Raw genomic sequence first — 23672 nt, 5'->3', positions numbered from 1 at the left:
ACCTCAGCTGCTTTTAATGTCTTGTCAATATTCTCGTGAGCTCTCCTTATAGAATGTGTTCTTATCTACACAAACACAATAATCACACACACAAAAAAAAAAAAAAAAGAAGCCAAAATTCCAAATCAAAGAATCCAAAATCCGATCTCAGATTCCAACAAACCTAAAAAAAAAAAGTGCCTAAAATCCAAAAACAGAGAGATGAAGAAAGGGACCTGGGTGGGACGCATGGCTGTTTCAAGAGCCGAGAGACGGTGATCAAAGGAACCTAGGATTCCGACCATGTTGTCGGTAATGGTCTGGCTCTTTTGTAGAGACTCCTTCATCAAACCTGCTCGTTTGGTTAGGGCCTCCATCGCTTGAGCCACCCCCATTTTTCTCTTATCTCTATCTTGATTTTTTTTTTTTTTCTAAGTTCCTGATTTTGGATCGAAGAAGAAAGAAATATGGTGAAATTGAAGAGAACTCAGAATTTTTTTTGGGGATTGGGATCAATGCAAATGTGGTGGTGTGTAGTTGGAGACGCTCCTCTACGATTTGTTGTGAGAGGATTGATAAAATTAAAATGTTTTCATACGATTTTGCTTAAGCTATAGTTTTTTGTGTACTTTTTTTTGCTTTTGTTTTCACCTTTTTAGGTTGATTTTGTGGGACATCATCGTATACTTGTTTTTATTTATTTATTTAATTGGGTAACAATTAAATTTAGCCACGTTTAGTTGACGGTGCTTTTGGGTTTCCATAAATTTTGGTACCTGATACTTATAATTAGAACCAAATTTTTAAAATAAAAATTCAATTAAAAGGGATTTCTTGGTGGTGTGATAATTGATAACTATGATTTTGCGAGTTGTTCGAGTGAGTCTATGAATTTATAGACTCTGAGGCAATTTTTTTTTTTTTTTGGACAAATAGATCTTGCATTCATTCAATCAACAAGACAAGGAGTTCCAAAGGTTAAGAGTTTTCCAAAGCAAAGCTTGGTACAACAATAAAAAGCATTATGAAAAGATAGATAAATCAAGAACATATCCAGGAACTATTGGAGACTTGGGCAATAAAGCACCAAACCACAAGCAACTTCAAGGGGAGTTGATGCCATATTCAAGCACAAAGCAGGAACATGGGAGATAGTCCTTATCAGCTGATAATGGGACGTTGAGAGGATTTTCAAAGCCAAGAGACAAGATGGGCTGGTCTGCTCATTGGCAAGGAGGAAGGTGATTGGTGGTTGAAGGTCAGATATGACTTGTTTGAAGAGGTTTCGGTAACTACTACTCCATAGAGCTGGATTATAATGCCGATAATCTTCAGATTTATGCAAGGGAGAACAAACTTCTTGGCTTTTTTTTTTGCGCTTGACAATGCTCGGGACAAAGGAAAGATGTGGAGAGAAGGTTGGGAAGGCTTTAGTAACCTCCTTTCATTGAAAAGGATATCATAATGCCGAACTTCGTAGAAAAAAACTTTTAAGCAAAAATAAGTTATGGTTTTGCTTAAAAAAAACTTGGTTGCGTTCAAGATGCTCCAAAGTTTTGGATACATCTTTTAAATAATTCATGTGTTGATTCCAAAGTCACTATTTTAAAAATGATTTCATAGAAACGCGTCACATTTGTTATTGACGATTTGGTTTATTAATTTCATAGAAATACATAAACATTAATTTTTTTAATTAACCAAAATTTGATGATTCAAACCAATCTAGACAAATTGGTTTAGAGTAATTTATGAGGAATATTATTTTCTTTCTAGTATGTGATTTTATAGTTGTCACATATTTTTTACTGTTTATTATTTTGTGGGATATATAGCGATAAAATATAAGGTTTTCACTCATACATAAGTGATAGCGGGAAGAAGACAAGTGACGGAAAAACGAGCATGTGTGACAAGTGTCACGAACATGTTTGATAAATATCATAAGCATGCATGACAAGTGGCGGTAAAAATTTGTCGTTCGTACTATATAAAAGTAAGTGTCCCACTTGTCATTCATGCTTTCGCTTCTACTTTGATAAAGAGTTAAAAGTAATTCAAAGAATAAAGACATCTTTCCACCTATAAATATGTGAATTTAGTCAATCATAAAAACAAAACAAAAATCAGAAATACTTGAAGAATAATTAGTACCAAGAGAAAAATCTATTTTTTTTAATAAAAATCAGGCATTCATTTTTCATCCAACATTCTTTTTTAGAGATACTTCGCTTGCACTAAACAATGGTATTTTGCTAAACAATTTTTTATTTATCTCTGTATTTAGGGGGTGTTATTGCATTCTAATTTATAAAAAAATTTTGAAGACTTGAACAAAATCATCAAAAGTGAATAAGTGAAAAATTTGAAGGATTGCTAGAGAGTATTCTACAGTTTTGTTGATTAGTTTTCTAAAATCTTATAAAATGTTTCAAACAATCTCTGTATTTTTGTGATACTTTTCATGATTTTATTTTGTGAAAAATTGTATAAAATCATGAACCAATAACCTAATAATTGAATTCATTAACAATCCTAAATTCTTTTGTTTTAATTGAATGACACAATTTTTTAATGATTTTCTAAAAGTCTGAATCCAATAACTCAAATTTATTAAGATTTTAAATAATTTTTTACAAATCACAAACTAATAACACTAATGTTAAAGAGAGTTTAACAAAATCTTGATCTAATAACAACAAGTTCTACAGAACATTTAAGGTTTTTAAAACTCTATTCAAATCTCAAACCAATAACTTCCATAACTTAACATTATTAGTTAATTAAGGGGGAGGTATTGGTTTAGGATTTAGAAAGAAATTTAATGACTTTAAAAGTTAGGTAAAATATGTTGTTATTCAATAAGACTTTTAAAAATTCTTTAAAAATTTGTTGTTATTGGTTGTGGATTTGTAAAAAGTTATCTAAAATCTTGATAAATCTAGTGTTATTGGATTAAGAGTTTTATAAAGTCATTAAAAGTTTTATGTTATTCAAGTAAAACAAAAGAATCTTGGATTGTTAATGAATTCAAATTTTATGTTATTGGTTTAGGATTTTATATCATTTACTTCATAACAAAAGTCATGAAAACTCTTTCATCAAATAGAAAGATTTTACAAGATTAGAAAAAACAAATCATCAAGATTTTAAAAAACTTTCTAAATAATCTCTTAGAATCCTTCATTTTTAACTTTCAATTTTCTATGATTTTAACAATCAGCAAGAACATAAATCATTAAAATTCTTTCTAAATCCTAAACCAATACCTCCCCTAAGATTTTTAAAGATTTTGAGTTCACGTCACTAATTTCTACTTGCATTTTAAAGTAGCTACATGTATTGTCCACAAAAATAATTGATTCTACCATTATATATATCTCGATCATTGTTGTGATTGCGGTCTGCTCAACATGGTTTTAACGACGTGTCTTGGCATCTGCGTGCTCCGGCCATTGGATTGAGGGGACATTCTAGAGTTTAGATAGTAAACCGGTTATGTTGGCCAACAAATTAATTACTGTATCTATGGAATTCACAATTATTAATTGGGGATAGTTACATAAAAATGGCAAACTCTTTAGGATAGTGGAGAATAAAATTTACAACAGTCATACCAAAAATAAAACATCTATTTAGGTTGAATATAATTTATTTTAGGCAAATAAAATATATTCTATCTAAAATTTTATATCTGTAAGGACTGTAGTTTATTTCTATCCTTGTTATAACATTATAATCATCCTATGTCATAATTGAGAAATACTTTTTTTGAGTGTCTACGCTCTCAGAATCATCACAGTTTCTATGGTTCATCTCTTTCTTCGTCTTCTGCTCACTATTTTCTAATTTCCTTGTCAATCCGATCGAGATCGATTTTGATATTTCCGAGCGTTGGTTGGTTTCATCTGGGTTTTGTTAAGTTTTTGTAGTTGATTAGAAAATAAAATATTTCTCCTCTAAATTATTCTAAGGTTGGAATTTAGGGTTTTTCACACATCGATTGATGTAGGGTTTAGGGTTTCTATTTAAAGCCACAGATTCGTTTGGCTCACGGAAATACATTAGAAATTTGTTCTTTTGTTCATTTTAGTGATCAAACCAGTTGAAAATTTTCAGCGAACCCGATATTTTAGTCTAGGAACTTGTCAAATCATGTAATATCACAATTTTTTTTACGTTTTCACAGAATTTTATTTTCTCTAATCGTTAATCTCTCTCTCTCTCTTTTTTTTTTTTTTTTTTAAATGTTTGAAGAAAAGAGAGCTTTAATTACGAATGGCAGAGACTGATCAGGTGGATGATGGCTATGGTAGGTGTTTTGCGTTACTCTCCGTTTCTTTTATTTGGTTTTGTGCTTTGTTATTATACTTTTGTGTGTTTCAGCAGTTTAAATGTATAACTTTTTTCCTCAGGCCTTAAACTCTCTGAATTATTTGGAAAACATACATGTAAGATTGAGGAATATTCAGTAATCGACAAAAAGCCGATCCGTAGCCGTCTTTTTGAAGTCGGCGGCTGCCAATGGTAACATGGCTTCTTTTGATCTTTCTCATCTTAATACCTTGTCGCAACAAACACTTGGTGTTATGGTTTTTAGGATTTTGTTTTGTTACTTTTATTATGTGATATGTCAGGTATATTTTAGTTTATCCCGAGGGATGTGATGTTTCCGGTTTTCTCTCCTTATTTCTCTGTGTTGGAAACTATGATCAACTTCTTCCAGGTTTGTATTTTTTGTCCCTTTCCTCTCTCTCTCTCTCTCTCTCTCTCTCTCTCTCTCTCTCTCTCTCTGGATACTTGGTTATGTATGTTCTTTTGCCATCTTGGACACTATAGGCTGGAGTCATCTTGCTCAGTTTACAATGTCTGTGGTGAATAAAGATCCAAAGAGGTCTAAGTTTTCAGGTGATTTTTGTTTAGTCTACGTTTGCTTGATTCCATTTCAAATATGGCAGACAACTGAGTTCATCTCTTGTAAGCAGATACGCTGCACCAATTTTGGAAGAAAGAGCATGATTGGGGATGGAAAAAGTTTATGGAGTTACCGAACTTAAAGTATGGGTTCATAGATGATTTTAACTCTCTTACAATTACTGCTCAAGTTCAGGTGATCAGGTAATGCAAGATTGACTCTATGTACTCCCAATTAATTTTAAACATATGTGATAAGTTTATATTCTTTCTTTCATCCGGTGTCACTGATTTATGCATTGTGGATTATAAAATATCCCTATAATTGGTCCTTGCAGAGAGAGGGTGGACCGACCTTTTCGGTGCCTTGATAATGATTACAGGAGAGAACTTGTTAGGGTGTATTTGCCAAATGTAGAGCTTATTTTCCGACGTTTTGTGCAAGAGAAAAGAAGCAAGCTTGAGAAGTTGATGGAGGACAAGGCAAGATGGACAAGGTATATCACATTGCAACTTGTACTCCTAACTCCTCCAGCTTCCAGAAACAGAATCATATTGGATGCTATTTGTGATGGTATGTAGCTGGTGTTATGTTAGAATGGAGTGTTCTATCAAGCGTTTGGTGTATTGTTTACTTACTTTTCTTATTTCTTGTTATATCATTCTTGGTTGCAGCTTACGTGCTTTCTGGTCAGGGATGGACCAAGACTCTAGGCGTGGGACGTCTAGAGAGAAAATGAACGTAATCCTGACAGGGGTTGTGAAATGCTTTTTCATAAAAAAGGAAGTTACATCCACTCTGGTGATGGATTACTTGTATAGTGCGTTGAAGGATCTTGAAGGGCAAACTCAGAACAAGAAAGCTCCAAGAATGTTAGAAGCCAAAGAACTGCCAGCTCCGGTTGTTAGTGTGGACAAAGATATGTTCGTATTAGACGATGATGTGCTGTTGCTCTTAGAGAGAGCTGTTCTAGAGCCGATGCCTCCAAAAGATGAGAGAGGTCCTCAGAACCGTATAAAGGTCGGCTTCATAGATCATATATATATTTTTCCGTTTGGGAAGATTTGTTGCACTAATTATTATCTACTCTAGAAAGTTCCATGTATTGAGAAATTTGGTTTTTTTTTCTTTGATGGAAATCTAGGCTGGCAATAATGGAGAAGAGTTTGACAAGGAATCCTATGAGCATGATGAGATGCATTTAACTGAGTTGGGTAGACGAGTTGTGGAGATATGTGCTCTTTTCCATATCTTTAGGTAACATTGCAGAATATGTTTTTATATATATATGGTTTGCCATTGTGCTCGTCCTTGTTGTGTTTATGTATTGAAATTTAGTATCTCTGACAACTGTGTATAGCAAAATTGAGGTTGCACATCAAGAAGTTATTGTGCTAAAAATGCAAGAGGAACTTATTCGTGAGGAAGAGGAAGCTGGAGTTGGCAGTAGGGGTGGGCAAAAAAAACTTAACCAAAGAAACCGAGCCAAACCAAAGCGAAATAAGTGATATGTTTTGTCTATGGTTTGACCTAGAAACCCATTTTCTTATTGTATTCTTTTCAAGTTTTCGGTTAAAATTTGATTAGGTTTAAAACCATAAAACTGAATGTTTTTATTGGGTTTCTTTTGTTTAAATTGGATTTATCCTTGATATCTCTTATTGAGTTTTTATTAATTCATAACTATTAGTGGCCATTGTCACATTACAACAACCAACCAGCTTACCAATTTTAGGCAGCTAATTAAATATAACCAAAAAGTCTGTCTTTTTTGTGTTTCTGTGAAATACCAAAAGCTCTATAATTTCTACAAAGAGAGAAATCCCAAATTCTGAATGAAAAATAACTTATTTCATATTTTTGAGTGCGTCGCTACAAATCTTATCGACCCGTCTCTGAAGTCGCTCAATCTCCGCTTCAGTGCGAGCCTTCACTTCATCATTTTTTGCTGTGTGTACCAAACTCTTCAATGACGTTATTTTTGTATGGAGACTTTTTATCTACAAGTCAATTTAACAGATACATTGTTAAACTATATAAAAAAACTAAAACAATTTTTATAAAAAATTGAAAGTGGTTTATAGTGATTTGAGTCAATTACCTTACGGTGAGGCCATCGCATTAGACTTCCTTTCCGACATATCTTTTTTAGAACTGTCGGACAAAGATTCATCTGCTTCGCCGCTGTTTCGATTGGGAGATGAAAAAGCATATTGATATCCTTCAGTGTCAATCTTTTTGTCCTTTCTCTCTGTTCTTGTCCTCGGTACATAGAAGATATAACACCACAAAATTAACCGAAGATTAGTGATCTCTCTCTCTAATAAAAGTATAAAACCAATAAATTTTTTTTTCTTGTTGCACAATAAACATAATACAAATGTTAACCTGATAAATTCTATATCACCTTGGTTTTAGAAAGAGTAGTAGTTACAATTCTATAATAAGATATTTGGTATAATCTTGTGTACGGTATAAGTTCAGCCATTAATCTCTATGTAATCAGATTACCAAAAGCCAAAGGCATTATTCTAACACAATGAACATGTTTTTAAACTAAAATCTAAACATAATTAGTCTATTTTTAATAGTTTTCCTTGTATTGCAAGTAACATGTATCCAATCTAAAGGTAACCCTAACAAATCATATAATGTTTTAACTGGTTGTAAACTGAGAAATCAGAGACAAAACCTGTGTTGCGAGAGGCGTTTTTCGTTTTTTCCTTTCTTTTGGCACGCCAGTGGTGGTTTCCTCTCTCGGTCCAACATGTAGCGGCACAAGTGGAACATCTAGAGCTTCATCAGGCGAACCCAAAAACATTGGAACATCGGTGGGTGATGGTATTGTCAACATAGGCGGCAACTGGTTAAAGATGGAGTTAGCACTTATTGCTTGATAGAAAGTAGCATTAGTGTCTTGCACAAGTGATAACCCACTTGCTACTCTCTCGGAACAATAGTCTTCTATAAATCTCTTTACTTCTTCCATCGTTAAATCTTTCAGATGAAATGTTTGAGATTGACGTTCCGTTGAATCAGAAGCAAACCATTGAGTCAGCAATATCGCATGGCAAAAGAAACCAATCCCTCCAAAGATTTCCAGTGTACTCATTTCACCATCTATATAAAATCATATACATAAAACCAATTAATATTGCAACCAAAAGATAAGTCAGTAATTCCAAAATACAAAATGAGAGATATTTATACCCTTGATATGAACTAATTCTCGGAGCATTTTGCAACAAGAGCATACGAGCATTTCATCAGAGGTTGTCGGTACCAGAAGATCGATTGTTGATGTACCACCACTTTCAAAGTCTGGACCATTAGGATCACTGAAAACTCGAGTGCTCACTTCAAGTGTTGTAATTTCACCAACATTGTTATTACCATTATCATTACCAATCTCACCTAGGACATCATTGTTGATGTTTTCGTTGAGATCATCATCATTCGAAGGTTCGAACATGTCCCAAGATATGGTAAACCCATCGTCCACAAAAGACAATTCATCGAACTCGTCGTTGATGTCGTAATCAGCGACTGAAAGATCAAATTTGTGCAACAACTTAGTTTCGTCAACATCTATGGATAATGTAGAAAAGTCCAGAGGAGGCGGCGAGTTCTCGAGAAATGACATGTCCATCAAATTGGGATTAGGGTCTGCCATGACATTGGAGAAGTCTTCTTCCGTACACTGCTCGAACCCACCGAATGGATCATTGTATGGATCATCACACTCGTCGACTTCAAGAGCGGATGATGATTGCACCAAAGGTTGCAAAGATTGGTACTAATTGACACACAATACCAAACAATTAGACTTTCACCAAAACTACTCTTTTCTATCCTACGTTTTTATTATTATATTTATATATGTTGGATTCTGTTATTTGAAGTTTTAAAAACCATAACCCATTCTGCTAAACCCTAAACGCACGCACCTTGGTCATCATAATGGCAATAACACTTTTCTCTATAACTTTGTTCGCCTCCATTGTTGTTTCATCTCTAAGCACTTTCCCTTTATGAGTAAGTATTTGTTGTGCAGCAGGATATGTACTATCTCCGACCAAGTCCTCTATGTTCTTCTTCACTTTAGCAACCTGAGACAAAACAAAACAGACTCGTGATTCCAAGCATTAAGAAACGAAACCGTTCAATAAATCGTCAATTTCAAGATTTATTATAAACTTACATAAAACAGTAAAACCAATTAAATAAATAACACACAGTGATGATTAAGGCCCTGTTCTGAACTTTGTCGGTAGCGACAACATATAGCAACCAGAAATTGCTTTAATAAATAAGTTCCTTGGAAGGCAAGATTGAGTATAACGCCATGCGACAAACCAAAAATGTGGCCAATAAAACCACACTTTTTAAAAATGAAGAGTGCCTTGCTTGTATCGATCACGCGACAAGAAAAATGATTGAACAGAGAAGACCCTAATCACCGCCATATCAATGAAACCAAACTTGCACCGTAAGGAACAAGGAACCAATCAAAACTATTTTCCCAGAATTATGAAATTCGAGTAGTGTGTTCTTAGAAGCAGATAGACGAAGATTTGTACGTACCGAATCCTTGAGTTCAACTTCGATCTCGAAGCGACTCCCCTCCAAAGTTTCGACAACTATCTTCATCCTCTTTCAAATGAAGAAAATAGATTCCGCTTCAACCTATTCCTCCGATCAATCGCCGCCGGTAAGGAGAACATCCGAGTGAAGAAACTGCGAAAGGAAAAAAAAAAGAAATATGGCGCCCGCTCGATCACATATGCTTTTATAATCTTCTTCCTCATCAACAAACAATTACAAAATTCTCGTAACTGACAACAAGTCTTTGCTCTGTTATTGGGCCTAAGTACCAATTTAAAGCCATGATCGTTTACTTCTATTAACCGGCCTAAGTATCCATTTAAAGCCCATTATACCGTTCCCCTGTTGATATCTTCTAAGACTTTAAAAGCATTTAAAAGTAGTAAAATCATTTTATTTGTTAATCAAGCTTTTATGACTTTATTATTTTTTAAAATTTCAACAATTATTTTAATTTTTTTTCTTCTAAAATTTGTTGATTTTAATTATTAAAGTGTTAGTAAAATCATTTTAAAGATTTATAGTGCTAATGAAATTCTCTCGAGGTTTAAAGTGCTACCCAGTGATATTTTGAAGGTTTAAAACGTGATTTTCTCCATTCAAAACAATACATTAATTAGTGTTTAATGAGATTTTTGACTGGTCATATAACTACTCAATATAAAAAATACTCAAAACAATTAAAAATTAATCATCAAAAACAAAAGAAAAACAGAATTTTTAAACAAAATCACATATTTTATTGACATACAATTTTAAAAATTTAATTTATCATTAATAAACTTTATTTTTGTTATTAAATTGTTATGAATTATATTTTGACATAATTTATATTTATTATTAATAAAAAATAAAATAAAATAACAGCTACAACTTTAAAAGTTGTTAGTATACAATCAGATTTTAACAGTAAAAGTTTTTACAGTCAAAACATTTACAACTAAATTTTCTACAGCTAAAATTTTAATGTCAAAGTCTCTACAAACACAAATAACAGTCAATCAGGGTCTAAGAGAGTTACACACAACTTTGCATCCATCAGGTCATCCTCATCTTGGTTCCCTCCAGTTCACTCTAAAACCTGGCGGCTCTGATCAGTTTGACATGCCATAGTATTGGCTAATGGCTATAAGCAAAGCCGACACTGAACTTTCTAAGGCTATAAGCCAAATATATTTGCAGCTATGGGTTTCAAAACCTAATATGTGGTGTCAAAATCAGTTCAACTAGACCTATGGACTAAAGAAAACTTTTACAAAAAAAAAGGTCGACATTTTATTTTATTATTAACGGCCGCAAGCCCATTCTTGGCTACTTGACCTCTTGGCCGACTCTGGCTATAAAAGTTACGATTATACTAGACTAGACTGGATTAGTTTAATGCAACATCAGTGACTATAACTATCCATGTACTTAAAAATGATCTTTCTACGTTTGGAAACGCCACCAACAAAAAAACACACACACACAAGCTCAGGGACAAGGATCTTGTTTAGATAGTTAAAGATATATGATAAGACATCGATTAGAAAGTTACACAGTTATATTCAATAAATCTATGTCTATGTACATCTTTTCTTTTTCTTTTCCAATCACAGCATGTGACTTAACTCTGAACACCTTTAGTTTTCTCCTTCATTGCAGAAACTGATTGGGGCATGTGATCTTTGATGTATTTCTCGAATCATTATGAGATCTAAGATACTGGTTATTATCCAATATGGGTCTACTGAAATGATGGCCCTTTAGAAATCGTCCACAAGTTAGTCTCATCAATTTGTGGATAGTAGGTGGTACCGACACCATCATATTATGATGGTGTACTGTACGCCTTTACCAAATGGATTTTGATAGCTATAATAAGATCTAATAATTCAAAAAAACGTGCATATTTCAAAATGATTGAAAAAGAGTTTCACAAAGCCAATAAAATACAAATGAATATATTAAATAGTACACCGATACCAAGCTAGGTAGTACAGAAGCTTCATCCAAGGTAATCAATTGACAGACCTGTTGACCATGTCTCGGAAAAAAACCGAACCAAACTCAAACCAAACATATTAAAAGACGAACAGAACGTGAACCTCAAAACTCGAAAATTTGAATTTGAATAGACCTCACCTCACCCGGGTAATCAAATGCCAGACCTACGTAAAATGAAAACATTTGATTTATTTTCATTTATATATAATGAAAACATAGGTCTGGTTAACATTTGTGAAAACATAGGTCTGGTTAATCTACAAAAAAAAAAAATGAAAACATAAATGAAAATAAATTAGTTTCTATTTACGTTAAAATTTGTGATTTCATGTTGCCAAAATATTTTACGATATTAATTAATGATATATATAAAAAATAACGTTGACATATATAGTTTCTTTTTGGGATAATAGCATCTAGACCCACTTTGGTGTTCTTCCATGAAAACCCACTTTCAAAACTCCCTATATTTTGTCAAGTTTATTATGTGTTCATGTCCCTTTTACATTTCTGTCTTCTTACCAATAGAAGGTAAAACTTACCTTATTTTATGTTGCTTTATTCCCCACCGTTGGATTGTTTCCTGCTTATTAGATTAGAAGATGGAAGATTGTTTGTGCATAAGAAACATAAGTTGAATGTAGGTTTTTTGTCCCCGTGAACGAGATATGACTGCGCAGGTAGGGTTTTTAAGGTTTTGTGGATAGGTTCGTATAAATTCAACTTTGTATGTCGTTCGTGGATGACTGTGAAATTAAGTTGTGATTTTAATTGCAGGGTGAAGATCTTCGTTGCATTGTGGTAATATCCGGTTGGTGGAGGTGTTCTGAGGACGATGTTTGGGTTTTCACAGTTGACAATAAACTTTTGTCGCGTGTTGTTCCATTGTCTGCCACCACAACGTTAGGAGAGTTAGAAGTTTCGGTTGTTGGGGAATTCGGTTTGGTGGAGAAGAAGGCAAATCTGAGTTATCGCATCCCAACGTATATGGAATTGACGACGGGGGTGAGGACGCCTCCGGTGGTTGTGACAACGAATTTAGGTCTTGAGTATTATATTGAGATGCTTAGGCAGAACCGTGGGTTGAATTTGTTTGTAACATTTGAGGAGGTTAAGAAGAGAGGAATGAACGACAATGCTGAGGATTCGTATTGGAGAGAGGAAAGTCGCAAAAAACGTAGTTCGGTGTCTTCTGGTAAACTTAGTAATAGCGGTAGTGAAGAAGGGTTTTTAGGAGAAGCATTAACAGTAGGTTCGAAGACAATTGTTTTTGAGACAACCCAGGTGGATGAAGAATATATGGCTGAGTTGGCAGAAATTGAGGGGAAGATGAAGAGCAGTAATGGTGAACAAGTTGGAATTGGTCGTGGCTTGACAAGAACACAATTATGTTGTGTGGAAGAATGTGTGGGAATGGAGGATAGTTTTGAAGATGTAGAGGAGGAAGAAGATTCTGTAGTAACAGATCTAGTTGTGACCCCAAGAAGCTATGATAAAGAGTTTTGGGAGAACTTCATTGGCGATCAGTTTGGTCGGGTGAGCGTGGTGGAGGTTATGTGTAACACAAACTCCTGTTTTGACCATACTGTGCTAGTTAAGGGAGCTGTTCCTTTAAAAGAGGAGAGTAAAGTGAGGACAAGTGGTGGGTTGGAACAGGTCGGAAATGTTGATGGTGACTATGTTGATATAACCACTTGGTCAAACGATCGTGGACAGGTCCCTGGTCCTGCAGTGGACGGTCGCAAGCTAGAAGATATAGATGACGAGGAGTTTGATATTCCTCCTTTGTTTGACGACACAGAGTATGTTAGGGAAGAAATACCGGATCTGGAGTTTGAGGATGATGGGAAAGGTATCTATAAGGGTAAGGTGTTTGCAAACAAAGAGGATTGCCAGATAACTTTAGCTATATACGCCATCAAGAACATGTTTCACTTTACGCAGACGATGACCAAGAAAGAGTCGTTTGTAGTTAGTTGTTCTGGGGATAGGTGTGACTGGAGGGTACTAGGTTGTGAAATGAAGGAATCAAGCTACTATGTGATCAGAAAAGCTAATCTAGAACACACATGCCCAATAGAGACGAGGAACAAGTACTTAAAGAAAGTGACCTCTAGGGTGATTGCAGCCGTGTACAAAGCGAAGTACATTGATCCTACTAAAGGACCGGCTCCTTTGGATCTCCAGCAGATGGTATTAGAAAAATTAAGGGTGGATGCGTCGTACAGCAAATGTTGGAGGGCGAAGAAGAAGGCTTTGGAGGGAATATTTGGTTCTGATGATGAATCTTACGAGGATCTTCCTTGTTTTCTCCATGTTCAAAAAGAAGTGAATCCTGGTACTGTAACCGATATTAAAACTGAAATGGTTGAAGATGGCAGAGAAAAGTTTCTGTATATGTTTTTGGCTTTTGGTGCTTCCATAGAAGGTTTTAAGAAGCTAAGGCGTGTGATTGTTGTGGATGGGACTCATCTGAATGAGAAGTATAATGGAGTTCTTTTGACAGCAAGTGGACAAGATGCTAATTTCGAGGTTTTTCCGCCTGCTTTTGCTGTTGTGGACAGTGAGAACGACGACGCTTGGACGTGGTTTTTTGAGAAATTAGAACAAATCATTGCAGATAGTAAAAGCTTGACCATAATTTCAGATAAGTGCAGCTCAATATACATAGCGAAGAAGAGGGTGTTCCCTTTGTCACATCATGGATCTTGCATAGTACATTTAGCCAGGAATGTTAATTCGAAGTTTCATAGTAAAGGACTTGCAAAACTTGTGACAAATGCAGCGTTTGCCTATAAGGTAACTGATTACCAAGATGTTTATAGACAAATCAAAGCCAAAAACGCCAACTGTGCCGCTTATCTGGATAAAATTGGAGTAGCTTATTGGAGTAGGGCTTATTTCCAAGGGAAGCGTTACAATTTGATGACCTCCAACATTGCAGAGTCTCTGAACAATGTGTTAGGAAAGGGGAGAGGCTGTCATATTGTTGAACTACTCGAGTACATTCGTGCGATGTTAAGTAGGTGGTTTAGTGCGAGACGCAAGAAAGCTGGGAAGCATAGAGGGTTGACTACGCCGGAGGTTGATAAACAAATGCAGAAGAACATGGTTGGTGTTTCTGGTAGCAAAGTTGGCAGTTTATCTAGTTGGAGTTATGAAGTGGTGGGTTTACTTAACGGAAAGCACCATGTTTTGCTTGATATAAAGCAGTGTTCTTGTAAGCAGTACGATGGGCTGAAAATACCATGCGGGCATGCATTGCTAGCAGCTGATACGCAAGACATCCCATATGGGACTTTGGTGGGTGACTGTTACAAGACAGAAACATGGAGAGGGACTTACGAAGGGGTAATTAATCCTGAAGCGAGTGACGCTGATATTCCTGTTGAAATCAAGAACCGTGTTTTATACCCTCCTAAGGCTCGACGACCAGCTGGCCGTCCAAAAGAGAGTAGGATTCCTTCTGTTGGAGAGTTTCATGTAAGTGGACACAATGTGTGTAGACGTTTGTTATGTTTCGTGGTAGTGTACACAGCATTATCGTAACCGTTTAATTATGATGTGTTATGTTGTTTGCAGAAAAATGGGGTCATGAAAACTAAAGTGAATCGTTGTGGTAGGTGCAAAATAACGGGACACAATCGAACAAGTTGTACGAACCCGTTGCCATAATGATGATTGTAGACAGTTGGATGGTAGTGTCGGAGAACACATATTTTGGGTTTCTTTGCGTGAAGGTAACCGGTTTAGAAGCGGATAGTATTCAACTAGGTGTGTCCTGATTTGCTGGTTTTTGTGGATGTAATTGGGAACATTATTGCTTACATTGCTACTTACAAATTAACTAGGTATCCAGTACTGCTTGTTTTTGTGGATATGGTTATTTTTGGTTGGTTTAATAGTTAACGACTATTGGAAACCATGCTACTGAAATGTAGTCGAGATGAACGGTTTTGTTTGTTGAAATCTATTGAAATGTAATCGAGTTGAAAGGTTAGTATCCACGTGGTTGGTTTGTTATGGTTTGATGTTGAACTGAAAGTAATAGTATATTTGGGTAGTTGAACTGATAGTATAATTGTGAGTTCTATCCACAAAATGTAATCCATATGGATATCGATTCCAACGATGTTGTATCCACGTACTCGTCATCCACTGGTACACTAATGTGTGGACATCTGTGTTGTATATACAAAAATCCAATAAACTAGTATAATATATATATACTTAAACACGTGGATATCAATTAGTCTAATATTTTATACCAGTAATTGACCACGTGGATGGTTTGTTGAGGATGAGTTGAGTAGGGTTCGAACAAGTTGTACGAACCCGTTGCCATAATGATGACTGTAGACAGTTGGATGGATGGTAGTGTCGGAGAACACATATTTTGGGTTTCTTGGCGTGAAGGTAACCGGTTTAGGAGCGGATAGTATTCAATTGGGTGTGTCCTGATTTGCTGGTTTTTGTGGATGTAATTGGGAACACTATTGCTTACATTGCTACTTACAAATTAACTAGGTATCCACTACTGCTTGTTTTTGTGGATATGGTTATTTTTGGTTGGTTTAATAGTTAACGACTATTGGAAACCACGCTACTGAAATGTAGTCGAGATGAACGGTTTTGTTTGTTGAATTCTATTGAAATGTAATCGAGTTGAAAGGTTAGTATCCACGTGGTTGGTTTGTTATGGTTTGATGTTGAACTGAAAGTAATAGTATATTTGGGTAGTTGAACTGATAGTATAATTGTGAGTTCTATCCACAAAATGTAATCCATATGGATATCGATTCCAACGATGTTGTATTCACGTACTCGTCATCCACTTGTACACTAATGTGTGGACATCTGTGTTGTATATACAAAAATCCAATAAACTAGTATAATATATATACTTGAACACGTGGATATCAATTAGTCTAATATTTTCTACCAATAATTGACCACGTGGATGGTTTGTTGAGGATGAGTTGAGTAGGGGAGTTTATATCATGTGGATAGATATGTTTCTGTGTGGTTAATATCATGTGGATAGATATGTTTCCTTTGTCTATAAACCTACTCACCTAAATCCTATTGTTAATTGTCATTTTAAAATAATATCATCCCATTATCCATGTGGATAATTTGGAATAGACAGAAGTTAGCTTTATAAGGAGCACGAATAAAATACGGCATAGGATGTGTAGGAAGTTACGTGTTTGGGCATGATTTCAAAGATTTTTTCATGAGGGATGCTAAATCTTTGTCGACTATGAGTAGAAGATCAGGCAGATGGGACGGTGAACGTTGAGGTATCCGCATAACAACCGAGAGAAGAGCCTCTTCTGGTCCCAAGAGAACACCCTTTTGTGTAGGTCTGGGTGGCGAAGAATCACTGACATCAACAAGGTCTGTGGGCGTAGCATTTCTCTGTGAGGTGAAATAAATCTCATTTTCAGCAAACTATTAGCAGCAAAATATTAGGCAAGTAGAGAAGGATGCAATACCTCTGTGTCTTCGCTGTCAGATTCGTTGCTCTGTAGGGGGGACTCACACCCAGAATCCTAATGAAGGAAGTTGGGAAATTTTAATATGAGGTAAAATAGAGAAAGTGAACTAAATGTTTTGGAAGTAAGATTTGTATGCGGTACCTCAACGGCACAACTCTGTCAATGTCAACATTGGTGTCCTGCAAGAAAAAAAGTATCGAAATGATGTTGCATATCCATGTGGATATGTAAAAGTATGTTCAGATGTCAGTTATCCAAAAAGAGGTGTCCATGTGGATAGGATAAAAATGATAGGAAAATATCGAAAATGCTTACCTCAATACCACATATGGCTAACGTTAGGGGAGTGGCTTCCAACACATTATCAGCGTCAATTTTCTGCGTCAAGCTCATCAAGTGTTTAAGTAGTCAGATATACTTGATTATAGAGACTTACTCGGGAAGTATATTAATTTGGTGAATAAATACCTCAATATCGTCTGAGGGTGTACCGTCAAGGACTGGGCTAGGAGCAGTAAATTGAGGATTGACATTGGAGTTCCCTATAAATTCCTGTAACAAGCTGGTGTAATGTTGTAGGGGTTGTGGAGATACATGATCAGCGGGGTTAACTTGGTTTTGATCAATATGTGTCGCAGCCTATATATTGAAAAATGTATCCACATGGACAGTGTAAGTTTTGCAAAATGAGGTAAATGTTGAAGAAGGAAAGATAAGGGATATGTACTGATTGGTCATCGAAGGGAATAGGTTTGGTGACAGTGTCATATACCGGGGATTGCTGTTTTCCAAAAAGTAGTTTAGGTAACAAAAAGGAAGATAGTCGAAGTTTCATAGAAAAGGTAAAAGTATGTCTAACCTTAGTCTCGGTGCCATAAATGGGGTTGACGCAAGAGTCCAGACATCTTGAAACCTCCTGAATCACATCTTTCATAGCGGACGGGCTGTTTCGAACAGAATGTTCCTGTATAAATTGATTAAGATGAATAAAGATGCAGACAAAGTAGCTCCCAGATGATTGAAAACAACTACATATCGTACACCCAAACGGATGGACATATTGTTCCCAGTCGTGTTGGTTAAGAAGGATATCATCAGGAGACGTGACTGCTTTGCTAGGAGATTGTTGAGGAGTTGGGGGTGGCGTCCGGACCGTCACAATCTCTGCAGCATTTTTTGGACAGGTAAACTCATCGCCTGAGACGAATGCTGGCCTCGTAATGGTGCGCCTTAGTGGTAGTCTTAACCGCCTACGGAATCGAAGGGTGTTAATCTGAGCCTGTAGTTTCCTGTTCTCAGATTCTAACTTTTTAAACTTACTATCTGCCGCATCCCTAATAGAATTAAGTTCTTTCTCTACTGCAGCTTTGAAATCAGCGAAAACGTTATCGTCAGTATTGGAGAAGATAATACGGGGCCTCTTAGAACTCGAGCATTTGGACTTGGGAGAAGGGTGATTGACACGAAGTTTGGCAGAAATCTCTTTCCGCCTAGGAATAATGTGCTTCCTATGAAGCCCTTTGCCCTTCTTATCTGGTAAATTTATTAAAGGCAAAGAACAATCACCCCCTGTCCATTCCTTTTTGATGAAGATATGTCCTGCCTGAATGAGACTTTCCATATAAGCAATCCTTTTTTTCTTTAATCTCATCGTCCCACTCTCCCCAACCAGATTCAACAATCCCTTCTTGTTGGACAGCTTCCAAAAACGGAGAAACTAATAGCTGCGGTTGTGATAGACAAAATGTCATAATGTGTGTATCCACGTGGATAATGTAATGCAAAGATTAATAATGTGTACATAATACAACTTACATCTGGATAATGCTAAACACATATGACGTCTGTGAGAGGTAGATTATTCTTTGGTAGGCCAACTGAAGACCATTCCAGGAAAGTGTGGCTGTCACCAACACCTTGAACCTTGTCTCGTAATCCAGAAATGTTACGATATGCGAGCAGCTAAAGCGCAAGAGGGAAGCCATGCAAACGGAAGGACTTCTGTTGTAACTTCTCGGTGAAACTCTTCAAGGGGTCCGTTGGATGAAGAACCTTGCCCTGCCGTTTAAGTCTTTTAGCCACTGGTTTGGATTGCGGTTTGAGATCAGGTCTCATAGTGGAAATAGTCTTCAAGAAGGATTCTCTGCCCCAAGGAAATGTTAGGAACGAGTCGATGTCTTCAAGCATCTCAACATACTTCCAAGTTGGTCTATGCGTTTGTCTGGAGGCAATGAGTACACCATCGACTATGAGAAGCAACGCAAGCCGAAGCTTCCGATCCAAATCCCTTATAGTAGGGTCTTTAAAAATAGTGGACACATCACCTAGGGCCGCCTTACGATCTTCCCTAATAAACTTGTCCCAGTAACATTCATCATCAGAGTCGAGAGCAGGGTCGTCTTCGGGGTCGTAATCTTCCGGAAATTCGTCACATTGAAGGCCAATTACAACACCAAATTCAACTAAAGAAAACCTCAAAGGGTATCCACCAAATACAGTCCACAGCTCGTACTTTTTTTTGGACAAACCTGCCTACAAATCAGAGCGTGGAGTAATTTGCAAGAGATAGGAGACTCACCAATACGAAGCCTGAATAGAGAACCCAGACTTGAGCTAAGAATCGTATCGAATTGGGGAGTGCCTTTGAGGACATTGTAAACTGTCTTCAGGAAATCAGATCGTGAGTAAACATTCAACCTAGCGTCGGGAAAACGGCCAGTTGCGAACAGACGACGAGGGAGCCGATCATCCCACTCTGCAGATTTTTCTCCATAAGTATCACCAACAGTTGTAGATGACGGTTCGTCGGCCGAACATTTGGCTATGCGACGACGGGTCTCTGCCATCTGCGAAGGCGGTTCACGGCGGCAAGTTAAAGGGAAAACTTTCTCAAATGGAGGTAATGGGACAAACGGGAGGAGTGGTAGGATTCAAGGGATTCGAAATTGGTGAAATGCAAAATTAGGGTTGAAGAGAATTGGGGATCTAGAGTTTGGGGGATTTGGGATTTTGTGTTTTTACGATTGTTAAAAATAAATGTACTGAACAGATAAAAAATGACATCGGTAAGTTAATTTGGGTGGAAGAAAGTTTTGAGGGGTAAATTGTAATTTTACAGAAAGAAAGTAGGGAGAAAGTATATAGATAGTATAAAGTGGGTGTGGGTGTTATTTCTTTATGAGAAAGTGGGTGTAGATGCCAAATTCCCATTCTTTTTTAGTTCACAAGTAAACGCAAAAGAAATGCAGAAATTAGCGTAGTTACTTGTTAGGGCCATAAATCTCTGACCGAACTGTCAGGTGATCATAAATGCCAATGATATTGTATTTAACTATATATTGAACCATCTTGCTTTGTAATTTGTATATAAACCTCTTCTGTACTTAAAATAACACTGCTTGTCTTTCTGAATCGACCTCCTTCTATTATGCCTTCAATTAGCGTGATTGGAGTGTCCATAGCCATCATTTACTTTCTCATCCTCCATCGCTTCCTCTTCAAGAAACCTCTTTACAGGTTCATCATAATTAGCTGGCCAGTGTTGGGGATGATACCAGGTCTTTTGTTTGTGCTCCACCGTGTCTTTGACTTCGCCGTGGAGGTTCTTGAAAACAGTGGGTTAACTTTTCCATTCAAGGGACCGTGGTTCGCTGGAATGGATATGCTGGTCACAGTTGATCCGGCTAACATTCACTACCTATTAAATTCAAGCTTCTCAAATTTCGCTAGAGGTTCCGACTTTAGAGAAGTCTTTGACGCCTTTGAAGATTCGTTACTCACAAAGGACTCGGACGCATGGAAGAATCTGAGGAAAGCTTCTCAGGTCATGATCAACCATCAAGGATATCAAAGATTGTCAATAAGTACCACGAGAAGTAAACTCAAGGACGGCCTTGTTCCATTTTTTAACCATATCGCAGAGGAAGGCACGACTGTGGACTTGCAAGATGTGTTCTGGAGGTTTGCGTACGATACAACTATCGTTACGGTAACTGGGTGTGATGATCCTAGATCTCTCTCCATTGAAATGCCAGAGATTGAGTCTGCTACAGCTCTCAACAATATAGGAGAAGGAGTTATATATAGGCATGCTAAACCTAGATTCTTGTGGAAGCTACAAAACTGGATCGGAGTTGGGATAGAGAAGAAGATGACAGAAGCTGGTGTCGTTTTCGATCGAGTGTGTGCGGAATACATATCAACCAATAGAGAAGAGATAAAAAGATCACAAGGGATTAATCATGACCATCTTGATGGAGAGAGTGAAGATCTTTTGACATCGCACATGAAGCTTGATCCAACCAAGTACCAACTCATGAATCCTATCAATGATAAATTCCTTAGAGACACTATCGTAGGTTTTTTACTTGCTGGGAGAGATACCATTGCCTCTGCTCTCACTTGGTTCTTCTGGATTTTGTCCGAAAACCCTAGAGTGGTGACTAAGATTCGCCAAGAGATTGATGACACAATTCTACCAAGAGGTAGTAGTGGCCAAGAAAGGCCGTCTTATGATCCAATCGAGTACTTGGACAAGTTAGTGTATTTACATGCTGCATTGTGTGAGACTATGAGGCTTAACCCACCAGTTCCGATCGAGCGTATGTCTCCCGTTAAATCAGATGTGCTTCCAAGTGGCCATAAAGTCGAAGCAAACTCGAAGATTTTGATCTTCATTTATGCGTTGGGTAAGATGAGAGCCATATGGGGTGAGGATGCATTAGAATTCAAGCCAGAGAGATGGATTTCAAAGACCGGAGCGTTGAGACATATACCTTCCTTCAAGTTCTTAGCATTCAATGGCGGCCCGAGAAGTTGTCTAGGTAAACATATAGCTATGATTCAAATGAAGATTGTGGTGGTGGAGATATTACAAAACTATGACATTAATGTTGCTAATGGGCAGAAGATTCAACCAGAGAATCATATGATTCTTAGAATGAAGCAGGGACTTAAGGTTACAATTAACAAGAGATGTTAAGAAGATGCTCATCTTTAAATCAGATCTTGAAATTATTGAAATAACTAAGTTTATTAGAAGTTCTATTTTTTTTTAAACCATAGCCTAAGAGTACTAATAACTAGTAGTCACTCCCTACTACGCACAAGTTAAGTTTACATTGTTTTTGCATTTTTTTTTTTGTGATTTTGAAGATTATTTGTTAAGGGTTTTACTTAGTTATGATTATTTATGATTTAAAAATTCCTATAGTTTTATTTGCTTATTTAGTAATGATTATTTTGTAATTTTTAATATATACTGACCATTTTTTGTATGTTGGTTTTTTTTGTTTGGTGTTACCCGAGTTTCCCTTTTAAATATAGTATTAAAAATGGATATCTTCTAGTGAGTTATAAATTATATCGAAGAACTCAACTCATACCATCATGCATAACAATCTATAATAGTTTTGACTTGTTCTACTATTCAGTGTCGTGCCCAGATTTATCGGGACTTAAGACGAATTTACAGTAGAGGTTATTTTAATATATTTTTAAAAATAAATAAATATTAAAATTCAAAATTATAATAAAATAAACATTAAAAACTTAAAATTATATAATTTTTTTAAAAAAAAAAAAACAAAAAATCTAAAAAACTAAAACATAATCGCTCTTCCTTCTATTTCAATAAACTCTTTCACCAATTTCTCATAATCTTTCTTGTTTCTGTTTCACGATCTTACTCGATTCATTCACAATTTAGGGTATTATTTTCCTTTTTCTATATTTTTTAAACATATATATATATATATATACAAAAGAAGTTGTGCATAGGTTGTTTAGGAAATAATAAGACTCCCAAAACCATAATGATACACTATATTTTCCAGAATTGAGGATTCAAAAAAACAAAAAAAAAACTATATATTTTCGGGGCCTGAGGCAAATGCCTTTTTTCTTACGCACATGCACGACCCTGCTTCTATTGAATAAGTTATTTTATCAAATTTTGATGCTTTATTTATAACAAAATATATTAAAGATTAGAATAATTGTGTTTCTACAAATTGGGGAAGTTTGTAATACATTCACGGTGGAATTTGTGATTATATAGTAGAGTGTTTATGGTTTTCCCCTCTTTAAATCTTCAAGACATATTGAGCATTCACCATCTTCTTCTTATATCGCTTTCATTTGGACTATTTCAAGGTCTCCTATTATCATTTTGACATCTACAAAAATAGGAATGAAGACAATTTTTAGATAATAGAAATTAGAAAATTTTCTCTTATTTTAAATTAAACATATATATCATATCTTATCAGTATATATCATACAAACCAGTCAAGCCTCTTTTTTTTGTAGGTCGAACTTTTTATACACATAGTAGCATATGATGCATGATATGCTCAAATTAAACCCTAGAGCTATTCTCTCAAATTAAGAGATTATTGTAATACTTAGGGGTCAAATTCCACAAGGACTCTAGATCACACAATAAATTATAGAGTTTTGTTATTACGCTAAACAAGTTGATTTAAATTATAGAGTTTTGTTATTACGCAAAATATTAAATAAAAGCTGTGAAAATTCAAGGGATTAAAAAACTAGGTTTAGGGAATTTCTGAGGAAATTACAGAATATTAAATCAAATAAATTAATAGGGTTCAAGTAATTAAAAATCAGATCTAGAACTCAAACTCTTTTGTAAAATAAATCAGTTCTCACTGCAAATATTATCT

At 35.9% G+C, this 23672-nt stretch overlaps 3 protein-coding genes and 1 long non-coding RNA gene across 4 annotated transcripts in view; 2 read left to right on the top strand and 2 right to left on the bottom strand.

Annotated features, from left to right (window-relative positions):
* The window catches only part of LOC109127537, a 1689-nt gene extending 1080 nt beyond the window's left edge, over positions 1 to 609 (bottom strand). The window contains exons 1-2 of the long non-coding RNA XR_002034109.1: positions 216 to 609; positions 3 to 65 (exon numbers count right to left, since the gene is read on the bottom strand). This is a non-coding gene — a long non-coding RNA (uncharacterized LOC109127537). The remainder of the gene's footprint in view (positions 1 to 2; positions 66 to 215) is intronic.
* LOC104725745 (MATH domain-containing protein At5g43560-like) lies at positions 3697 to 6551 on the top strand. Its single transcript, XM_010444458.2, has 9 exons — positions 3697 to 4291; positions 4395 to 4506; positions 4617 to 4705; positions 4819 to 4887; positions 4965 to 5097; positions 5232 to 5390; positions 5569 to 5914; positions 6039 to 6151; positions 6255 to 6551. Exons 1-9 carry the CDS (start codon positions 4258 to 4260, stop codon positions 6400 to 6402), a joined length of 1203 nt encoding a protein of 400 aa, XP_010442760.1. The 5' UTR covers positions 3697 to 4257; the 3' UTR covers positions 6403 to 6551.
* On the bottom strand, positions 6742 to 8985 carry LOC104728818. The gene is made up of 5 exons (XM_019232085.1): positions 8842 to 8985; positions 8105 to 8690; positions 7587 to 8014; positions 6996 to 7145; positions 6742 to 6894 (listed from the first exon to the last, which is right to left on the bottom strand). Exons 1-5 carry the CDS (start codon positions 8893 to 8895, stop codon positions 6742 to 6744), a joined length of 1371 nt encoding a protein of 456 aa, XP_019087630.1. The 5' UTR covers positions 8896 to 8985.
* On the top strand, positions 20286 to 22011 carry LOC104725744 (alkane hydroxylase MAH1-like). The gene has a single exon (XM_010444455.2). It carries the CDS (start codon positions 20414 to 20416, stop codon positions 21965 to 21967), a length of 1554 nt encoding a protein of 517 aa, XP_010442757.1. The 5' UTR covers positions 20286 to 20413; the 3' UTR covers positions 21968 to 22011.

The sequence above is a fragment of the Camelina sativa genome, chromosome 11 (genome assembly GCF_000633955.1).
Source record: "Camelina sativa cultivar DH55 chromosome 11, Cs, whole genome shotgun sequence".
Taxonomy (NCBI): domain Eukaryota; kingdom Viridiplantae; phylum Streptophyta; class Magnoliopsida; order Brassicales; family Brassicaceae; genus Camelina; species Camelina sativa.
Note: the sequence above shows the minus strand (reverse complement) of the source record. Positions and strands in the feature narration are given on the sequence as shown.

Coding starts and splice junctions, on each gene's coding strand:
- LOC104728818 (XM_019232085.1), bottom strand. CDS start 8,895: ATGGAGGCGAACAAAGTTATAGAGAAAAGTGTTATTGCCATTATGATG. Junction 8,691..8,841: donor TTGCCATTATGATGACCAAG/GTGCGTGCGTTT, acceptor TGTGTCAATTAG/TACCAATCTTTGCAACCTTT. Junction 8,015..8,104: donor AGAATTAGTTCATATCAAGG/GTATAAATATCT, acceptor GATTTTATATAG/ATGGTGAAATGAGTACACTG.
- LOC104725744 (XM_010444455.2), top strand. CDS start 20,414: ATGCCTTCAATTAGCGTGATTGGAGTGTCCATAGCCATCATTTACTTT.
- LOC104725745 (XM_010444458.2), top strand. CDS start 4,258: ATGGCAGAGACTGATCAGGTGGATGATGGCTATG. Junction 4,706..4,818: donor CTATGATCAACTTCTTCCAG/GTTTGTATTTTT, acceptor TGGACACTATAG/GCTGGAGTCATCTTGCTCAG. Junction 4,888..4,964: donor AAAGAGGTCTAAGTTTTCAG/GTGATTTTTGTT, acceptor TCTTGTAAGCAG/ATACGCTGCACCAATTTTGG.